The sequence below is a fragment of the Coregonus lavaretus genome (genome assembly GCF_964263955.1).
Source record: "Coregonus lavaretus genome assembly, chromosome: 2".
NCBI lineage: Eukaryota > Metazoa > Chordata > Actinopteri > Salmoniformes > Salmonidae > Coregonus > Coregonus lavaretus.
In genome coordinates this window covers 3175367-3185222 of record NC_139989.1, presented here as the reverse complement: position 1 = coordinate 3185222, position 9856 = coordinate 3175367, and the positions used below count along the sequence as shown (strand labels likewise).

The 9856-nt window shown below is 46.3% G+C and overlaps 1 protein-coding gene across 1 annotated transcript; it reads right to left on the bottom strand.

Annotated features, from left to right (window-relative positions):
• Positions 1 to 1848: 1848 nt before the first annotated feature.
• Positions 1849 to 8381, bottom strand: LOC311100112 (eukaryotic translation initiation factor 2 subunit 3). The gene is made up of 11 exons (XM_084140867.1): positions 8295 to 8381; positions 7450 to 7513; positions 5473 to 5600; positions 5059 to 5275; positions 4746 to 4904; positions 4503 to 4637; positions 4292 to 4386; positions 3945 to 4089; positions 3028 to 3197; positions 2677 to 2849; positions 1849 to 2578 (listed from the first exon to the last, which is right to left on the bottom strand). Exons 1-11 carry the CDS (start codon positions 8361 to 8363, stop codon positions 2515 to 2517), a joined length of 1419 nt encoding a protein of 472 aa, XP_083996993.1. The 5' UTR covers positions 8364 to 8381; the 3' UTR covers positions 1849 to 2514.
• Between the last annotated feature and the right edge of the window lie 1475 nt (positions 8382 to 9856).

The following is a 9856-nucleotide window of genomic DNA, read 5'->3' as shown; positions in this document are numbered from 1 at the left end:
TCTGTGGATGGTTTGTCCTCTGAAAAATCAATGGTAAGTATCAGTGTTCCTCAAGGTTCTGTTTTAGGACCACTATTGTTTTCACTATATATGCTATGTCTTGGTGGTGGCTGTGCAGACGACACACAGCTGTACATTTAGATGAAACATGGTGAAGCCCCAAAATTGCCTACCCTGTCTGAAGCCAGTGTTTCAGACATAAGGAAGTGGATGGCGGCAAATGTTTTACTTTTAAACTCGGACAAAACTGAGATGTTAGTTATAGGTCCCAAGAAACGAAGAGATCAGCTGTTTGATCTGAAAAGTATTCTCAATGGTTTTACAGTCGTCTCAAATAAAACTGTGAAGGACCTCTGCGTTACTCTGGACCCTGATCTCTCTTTTGACGAATATATCAAAAATAGCCCCCATCAGTCCATAGGCCTCCCCCATCGTATCCACAGCCCCATCAGTCCATAGGCCTCCCCCATTGTATCCACAGCCCCATCAGTCCATAGGCCTCCCCCATCGTATCCACAGCCCCATCAGTCCATAGGCCTCCCCCATCGTATCCACAGCCCCATCAGTCCATAGGCCTCCCCATCGTATCCACAGCCCCATCAGTCCATAGGCCTCCCCCATCGTATCCACAGCCCCATCAGTCCATAGGCCTCCCCCATCGTATCCACAGCCCCATCAGTCCATAGGCCTCCCCCATCGTATCCACAGCCCCATCAGTCCATAGGCCTCCCCCATCGTATCCACAGCCCCATCAGTCCATAGGCCTCCCCCATCGTATCCACAGCCCCATCAGTCCATAGGCCTCCCCCATCGTATCCACAGCCCCATCAGTCCATAGGCCTCCCCCATCGTATCCACAGCCCCATCAGTCCATAGGCCTCCCCCATCGTATCCACAGCCCCATCAGTCCATAGGCCTCCCCCATCGTATCCACAGCCCCATCAGTCCATAGGCCTCCCCCATCGTATCCACAGCCCCATCAGTCCATAGGCCTCCCCCATCGTATCCTCCCTCCCTGTGTTCTCTAGCTGGGCTGTTGTGAGGTGACAAAAATCATCCAGCACGCCCATTTTCAGGTACTATTGAAATCTCTTTATGGTTCCGTCATCCAGCTCTTCCAGTGCCCAGCAGTCTCCTGAGTGGCGCAGTGGTCTAAGGCACTGCATTGCAGTGCTAGCTGTGCCACTAGAGATCCTGGTTCGTATCCAGGCTCTGTCGCAGCCGGCCGCGACCGGGAGACTCATGGGCGGCGCACAATTGGCCCAGCGTCGTCCAGGGTAGGGAAGGGAATGGCCGGCAGGGATGTAGCGCAGTTGATATAGCATGGCGTTTGCAACGCCAGGGTTGTGGGTTCGATTCCCACGGGGGCCAGTATAAAAAAAAAAAAATGTATTCACTAACTGTAAGTCGCTCTGGATAAGAGCGTCTGCTAAATGACTAAAATGTAAATGTAGCTCAGGAACTGATTTCCCCATTGTAGATCACCAGACACAGAACCACTTTGCTGTTTTGGAAGTCACAGTTGATGTATTTGCCATTATCCTTGTATTCGGCAATTGTTAAAATCCAAGCGCTCCTTTGTGTCAGACCGAGCTGAACTTTATCCCCAACAGGTGAGTTAGCGGTGGAGTTTACTGGTAAATCATTACCGAGTGTGTGCTTATACAGTAGCGGTGACTAATCCACAATAGGACAGGATCTTCAAAGATGGAAGCCATTTCACAACCCTCTTTTTATTCTTGCCACAAGACTGCTTCAATTGGACAAAAACATATCTAAATAGAACATTGAATAATAAAGGTGACAATCACATTCTATAGAATATTAAAGAAGCACACACTCACAGGGTTTTGTTCCAAATGTGCATTTTATTAGATTCCACTGAAAGCCGTTGACAGCAGAACACACACAGCACTATCAACCCTCTGTTCCTCTCCCCTCTGTGGCAGGGCTTACGCAGGAGGGAGCAACGCTTACTGTACAGCCAGATAGAAATATATCAAGACAGGATTCTCCATCATGTGGAATTAATAGGGACTCGTGTCATCTCAGCTCCATCCATTACATTTCTATCTGTAGCATTGTGAGTGCTGCCCCCTGTTCAATCAGTCACAGTCCTGCTTTGGGAGATACTCATCTTAAAACCCCAGACCTGCTACCTTCCCTTACCCCTCCCTGGATGCATCTCAATCCTCTACTGTGGCTTCCTCTCCTCGTCTATCCGCCTTCGTCTGCATTGATCTGAAAACAAGACAGGTGAAAGCAGTAGAAACCTAATACGAGTAACGTGCTTTCACCAGTCCCAGTTCTATATTTATCAGTGCAGATGAGAGAAGACAAAGTGAGGAAGTCAGTTTAGACTATTGAGATGCAGCCTCTTCCCTTCCCCCTCCTGGGGCAAGTATCCCTCTTTTTCGACCTGAACAGGTGTGGGTGTATGAAAAAGAGTATGTTGGGCATGTCGTCTGGTTGAGAGGGTGTCACCATGAAGACACACACTTCCTGTCTGGTTCCTCAGTCGTCGTCCACCGTGGGGGTGATGGTCACGCCCCTCCTGATCTGGCCCCAGCCAATCAGACTGCAGAGAGGGAAGAGAACCAATGAGACACGATATTCAGGGTAAACAGCAGAACACGCGCACACCTAAAATCAACGCCTCTTCTCTCCCGATCTTACCGCCAATGTTTCTCCACACGACGACTGAGCGCAATCTTCTCTCCGACCTCAGTGCAGACAGGGTTGGTCAGGACGATCTTGGCCAAATCAGCCTTCACTGCACTCACTCTGCCGCCCGTAGACAGACTGCCGATGTTCACCATCAACACCTCGTTCTTAGACAGCTTCTGGACCTGAAGGGAGAAACACAACACAAAAATAACGAGACAGAAAAAAACCATAGCACTCTCACTGGGTCTCAATAATCTAAAGATGCTTCCTCCTCTAGATTTAATACAAAATTGGAATAAAAAAATCCAGTCCATTTCCGTCCACACCAGTACAACACCAAGCCCAGGGTGCAGTGCTGACCTTGGCAGCCTTCTTGTCTCCTTCAGTGCGGACTCCCAGAAGCCTCCTCAACAGGAAGTAGGAGATTTCCAGCTCTGTGAAGATCTCTGGTAGCGCTCCGACCGCTCCCAGCACCTGACCAACCATACGGTCAGCTCTGCACAGGGTCGGGTCAATCTTAGTGCCTACACCTGGATAGGGAAGAGAACACACACCTGAGTGTTTAAACCCCTATCAGAAACACACACACACACACACACACACACCTGAGTGTTTATACCCCTATCAGAAACACACACCTGAGTGTTTAAACCCCTATCAGAAACACACACCTGAGTGTTTAAACCCCTATCAGAAACACACACACCTGAGTGTTTATACCCCTATCAGAAACACACACACCTGAGTGTTTATACCCCTATCAGAAACACACACCTGAGTGTTTATACCCCTATCAGAAACACACACCTGAGTGTTTATACCCCTATCAGAAACACACACCTGAGTGTTTATACCCCTATCAGAAACACACACCTGAGTGTTTATACCCCTATCAGAAACACACACCTGAGTGTTTATACCCCTATCAGAAACACACACCTGAGTGTTTATACCCCTATCAGAAACACACACCTGAGTGTTTATACCCCTATCAGAAACACACACCTGAGTGTTTATACCCCTATCAGAAACACACCTGAGTGTTTATACCCCTATCAGAAACACACACCTGAGTGTTTATACCCCTATCAGAAACACACACCTGAGTGTTTATACCCCTATCAGAAACACACACCTGAGTGTTTAAACCCCTATCAGAAACACACACCTGAGTGTTTATACCCCTATCAGAAACACACACCTGAGTGTTTATACCCCTATCAGAAACACACACCTGACCCACCACACCGTCACAACACACACACGCAGGTTCATACCGATGAGTCCTCCGGGTGCTGCATACTGCAGGTCGTTGTGTTCAGCGAACAGAGAGACGATCTTGGAAAAGATGGGTTTACACATCAGCTTCCCCTCATGGTCCTTAGACACGATGCCTGGACGCACCTCCAACTCCTGACCCACCTGGAGAGGGAAAGAAGAAAAGAAGGAGGGAGAGAGAAAGAAAGAAGATGAGGAGAGAGAGAAAGAGGAGATGAGAAAGAGGATGAGAGAGAGAGAATGAATGGCAGAGGTTAATGAAAGCAGAGAGCTTCATAAGAACTTTGTGCCATTGAACCACTTGCCCATGATGCTTTGAAGCAAAGGGAAGCGGCAGGTGTCCTACCTTGAGAACGCCTTTTAGTATACTTCCTCCAGCCACGCCTCCTTTCAGGTCATCTACCTCACAACCCGGCTTGTTGACGTCAAATGACCGGATCACTGAAACGCATAAACACGCACCACATTAACACACATCAACAAAACAGACACACAACACATTATCATAAGCATAACAGAGACTGCTGGTTCAAGTCATCACGTGTGTCTATTCATACCAATGAGTCTAGGTTCTGAGGTGAAGTCTCTGATGGGGACAGGGATCTTCTTGACAATGTATTCACACACCACCTCTATGTTATACTTCAGCTGGGCAGAGATTGGAATGATAGGTGCTCCCTCTGCCACTGTACCTACACACCACATGAGAGAGAGGGGTTAAACACACACACACACACACACTTCCCTCAGACAAACACACACACAAAGCTGTACAAGAGCAAGCTATTCCAGCCACTGACCCTGTACGAAGGCTAGGATCTGTTCGTACTGCTCCTTGGCCTGGCTCTCCTTGACCAGATCGATCTTGTTCTGGAGGATCAGGATGTGTTTGAGCTTCATGATCTCTATAGCAGCCAGGTGCTCAGAGGTCTGGGGCTGGGGACACGACTCGTTACCCGCTGGAGGAGAGGTGAGTTAAGTTACTGAGAGCTGATCAGGTGATAGGGGAATGTGATTATTGTTCAATCAGTACAGTGTCAGGGGTAAGAGTTAAAGATGATTTATTAGTAAGGGGATTATTATACAGTATTGATCAGCAGAAGTGTGTCTCACCAATGAGGAGGAGGGCAGCGTCCATGACAGCTGCTCCGTTCAGCATGGTGGCCATCAGAATGTCGTGACCGGGACAGTCCACGAAGGACACGTGTCTGACTAGTTTGAAGTTGCCCTTGGTTCCAGGGATGTCTGTAGGGAACTCATCAGGAGTACTGGAGCCACAGGACCTGTAGCACTCTGGCCTGGGACAGCTGGGGTCATCCAGCTTATACACCTAGAGCAGTAAAGGGGAACCACGTCATCTCTGCTTTTGGTACTGTGCCATTTCCATTCACTCATTCTACCAATGTCACGCCCCTTCCTCGTGTGCTACTAACAGTTATGGGTGCTCCTAAGTCTGGTAGGTATGATAAAAACCTTTGTGACCTCAACCTTCATGTATTGGACCTAAACAGTGCATCGTTTGCTTACCTTGGCGTTAGCGTAACCTAGCTTAATGGTGATGTTCCTCTCCAGCTCGTTCTTGAAGCGGACAGTGTGAACACCAGAGATGGCCTTGACCACCGTAGACTTTCCGTGGGCCACATGACCAATGGTGCCTACAAGGCAGAGGGCAGGAGAGAACAGAGGGTGTTACTGGAGGTGCTAGGGCGGTAGAGAAGGGTATTAGGGGTCAACGCTCACAGTATAACATCATCAATAATCAGCCTTTGAATCCTTATTTTCCCAATGTCAAATTTGTGCATTTAATCAGACAGGCTAGAATTGGGAGATCAGGTAAGGAGCGGACTATATATGGCTGAGGTCCCCAGGTCTCATGTTAGACAGGTAAGAGGCAGACTATAGATGGCTGAAGTCCCCAGGTCTCATGTTAGACAGGTAAGAGGCAGACTATAGATGGCTGAGGTCCCCAGGTCTCATGTTAGACAGGTAAGAGGCAGACTATAGATGGCTGAAGTCCCCAGGTCTCATGTTAGACAGGTAAGAGGCAGACTATAGATGGCTGAGGTCCCCAGGTCTCATGTTAGACAGGTAAGAGGCAGACTATAGATGGCTGAGGTCCCCAGGTCTCATGTTAGACAGGTAAGAGGCAGACTATAGATGGCTGAGGTCCCCAGGTCTCATGTTAGACAGGTAAGAGGCAGACTATAGATGGCTGAAGTCCCCAGGTCTCATGTTAGACAGGTAAGAGGCAGACTATATATGGCTGAGGTCCCCAGGTCTCATGTTAGACAGGTAAGAGGCAGACTATAGATGGCTGAAGTCCCCAGGTCTCATGTTAGACAGGTAAGAGGCAGACTATAGATGGCTGAGGTCCACAGGTCTCATGTTAGACAGGTAAGAGGCAGACTATAGATGGTTGAAGTCCCCAGGTCTCATGTTAGACAGGTAAGAGGCAGACTATAGATGGCTGAAGTCCCCAGGTCTCATGTTAGACAAGACACCACTGCTGCCATTAGTGTTGTCACGATACCAGTATCGCAATACTAGAAAGTAAGGAAGCACAGAAAACAAAACATGAAGCAGACTTAATTTCTTGAGGAAAACAATCCTAAAGTTGGTAAAAACAGCCGTATGTTGTCATCCATAGTCACATGTTTTTATTTTCCAAGCTATAGCACACAATATTTTACAAAAGTATCATGGTCCAAACACACCAAGACAGTGGTGAAGAGGACAACGCCTATTTCCCCTCAGGAGACTGAAAAGATTTGGCATGAGTCCCCAGATCCTCAAAAAGTTATACAGCTGCACCAGAGAGCATCCTGACCGGTTGCATCACCGCCTGGTATGGCAACTGCTTGGCATCCGACCGTAAGGCGCTACGGGTAGTGCGTACAGCCCAGTACATCACTGAGGCTAAGCTTCCTGCCATCCAGGACCTCTTATACAGGACCTCTATACTAGTCAAAGACTCCAGAAACCCAAGTCATACTGTTCTCTCTGCTACCGCATGGCAAGTGGTACCAGAGCACCAAGTCTAGGTCCAAAAGGCTCCTTAACAGCTTCTACCCCCAAGCCATAAGACTGCTGAACAATTAATCAAACGGCCACCCTTTGTTTTTACACTGCTGCTACTCGCGGTTTATTATCTATGCATAGTCACTTTACCCTTACCTACAAATTACCTCAACTGACATGACTCGGTACCGGTAGCCTCGTTATTGTTATTTTATTGTGTTACTTTAAAAAAAACTTTCGTTCATTTAGTTAATATTTTCTTAACACTGCATTGTTGGTTAAGGGCTTGTAAGTAAGCATTTCACGGTAAGGTCTACTAGACCGGTTGTATTCGGCGCATGTGACAAATAACATTTGATTTGATTTAAAGGACCATTGAGTTGAGTCTGCTTAGTGTTTTCTTTTTTGCTAAGGAAAATCTGGTATCGCGATACTGGTATCATGACAACACTAGCTGCTATAGGGGACTGGTTCTGGTTCACTCACCAATGTTGATGGTGGCCTGTCTGCTGATGATCTCTTGAGAGAGAGGGGTCAGGATGGACACATCCTGTTGAGAGAACACACACAGGTCAATAAAGTAAGCAAGGCATGGTACTTAATCTGGAGTGGGCTAAATAACAATGAGAGATGTAGTCATGAGAAATAAGGAATGGATGATTAATTGTGTCAGTATTGTGAGCTATGACATTGTGAAGCAGACAGAGAGGACTGTCTGTCTGTATTATAATCTGGAAGTGTCATCTATTCTGCATTAGGAAACGGGACCTGGGCAGAGGCTGCGAGTTTAGCCTACGTGACGACGTGCTCGTTGATGTGACCATCAGGTGCAGATGGTACCATGTTAACATCCACAGCAATATTATCGACTAATTGAACAGCTAAACTTAGTTTAATTACAGCGTATCTTAATAAAAAACGAAGAAGTGTTGATTACAGGTCATTCATACAAATGAATGGGCTGTTGTTCAGATGTGCTGCTGCGACACATTTCCTGTGCATTCAGGGAAGATGATGCACTGAACAGCTGTTATAATTCCACAGACAAATGCACATAAACAACAACTGACAAATGGACCTGTAGGTCTAGAATGTTCCTGTATATGAAAGAGGAAACTGCCTTTACTCATTCGGCGAGAATGAATATGGACAATCCCCACGCTTCTAGGACAGCCAAGCTAACGTTAGCTAGTTACTGTTAGCATGTGCCGGTTGAACAGCCGCTTTCCCGGTGCCCGCGACAACATAACTATTCATATTTTTTCCGATGACTTTTAGGGAACCAAACCATCACTATCATTATCATCACTGTTGAAAAGATAAACACTCACCAGAGAATTTAGATCTTGTTTGGAAAGATGAGGCTGACCCAGCGTTATTCCAGACTCGTCACCCGCCATCTTGAACGTAAAAGGAATTTCAGTATGCTGCGGAGATTGCCTGAATGATTTAATACACCGAATTTTACGCAGTAAGGGTTTTCTCTTGTATTATCACTAGTAAAACGTTGCAGTTATCAGAAATCAACTGTTTATCATGTGTCCTCTGGAATTTTACTATAAAAATGTATTATTTCGTTCTTCTTTGATGAATGACTCAAAAGAAAAGGGGTCCTGCAAGGGATGATGCAATATTCTAATTCACGCGCAAGTAAAAGTATTTCTTTACACAATATCCACTGGTACTGTTGACAGCTACTGTGAAGTAACTGTATACAATTCATGCTGTTTCATCAGTGTGGTTTTTATTTTATTTTTTATTCATCCATTACAAAATAAAATAAAAAGAACTTCAGATACCTGGGTCCGTCCTATCTTGATGACGTCTTTCATAATGTGTCCATTTGTAGTTTTTTCATAGGGTCTGCCCTAGTACGATTATAAATTCTCTCGGTCACTTTGCCAATGGTATCTCATTCTCCATATCCCCTCAATCTTTCACCTGCACAAAGGGAAAGGCAAAATATCTTAACATCTTCAGCCCCTCCAGACCATTATGTTTTGCTCTAGCTGTCAGTGGGGCTGTACTTATGAGTGTGTGAGGGGTTAGCATAAAAGGTAGCTAGATAGATATGACCCGAACTATACTGGCCAGGTTTATTTTGTATTTTACATTTGCCTTTCCAGCGTATATCTATAACAAACTAATATACAGTATATCCTTGTTTCCACCAACTGTGATGGATGCATATGTATAACCAGGCCAGAACAGTAGGTTACAGCTCTGCTCAGTAGTGTAAAGAGTTTTCAATTTTGTTCCCCACCTGTAAATGTATCTGGGGGAAAGATTAATAAACACTGCCCTATTGTAGAACAAGAATGTCTACCATGCAGTGATTCAACTGGCTTTATTGTTATTAGGGAGGATGGGGGGACATCTAAAGCGGGCCTGTGTTTGAGCATGCTACTTTCTACTGCCTCTGAACCTAGATCAATGACTGCACTCTTTCCATAGTTTCAAGTTTCATGTTTTTTTATGTCATGTGCACAAGTACAGTGAAATGCATTTCTTGCAAGCTCTAAACCCAACAATGCAGTAATCAATAACAATGTAATACCACAAATAACAATGTAGAACAGGTTGAGAGCTTCAAGTTCCTTGGTGTCCACATCACCAACGAACTATCATGGTCCAAACACACCAAGACAGTCGTGAAGAGGGCACGACAAAGCCTATTCCCCCTCAGGAGACTGAAAAGATTTGGCATGGGTCCTCAGATCCTCAAAAAATTCTACAGCTGCACCATCGAGAGCATCCTGACTGGTTGCATCACCGCCTGGTATGGCAACTGCTTGGCCTCCGACCGCAAGGCACTACAGAGGGTAGTGCGTACGGCCCAGTACATCACTGGGGCCAAGCTTCCTGCCATCCAGGACCTCTATACCAGGCGGTG

Excerpts from the sequence above, each read along its gene's own strand:
- LOC311100112 (XM_084140867.1), bottom strand. The coding sequence starts at position 8,363 with ATGGCGGGTGACGAGTCTGGAATAACGCTGGGTCAGCCTCATCTTTCC. Across the intron at positions 5,276-5,472 it reads TAGGTTACGCTAACGCCAAG|GTGTATAAGCTGGATGACCC; the intron begins GTAAGCAAACGA and ends TTACTGCTCTAG. Across the intron at positions 4,638-4,745 it reads GATCCTAGCCTTCGTACAGG|GTACAGTGGCAGAGGGAGCA; the intron begins GTCAGTGGCTGG and ends TGTGGTGTGTAG.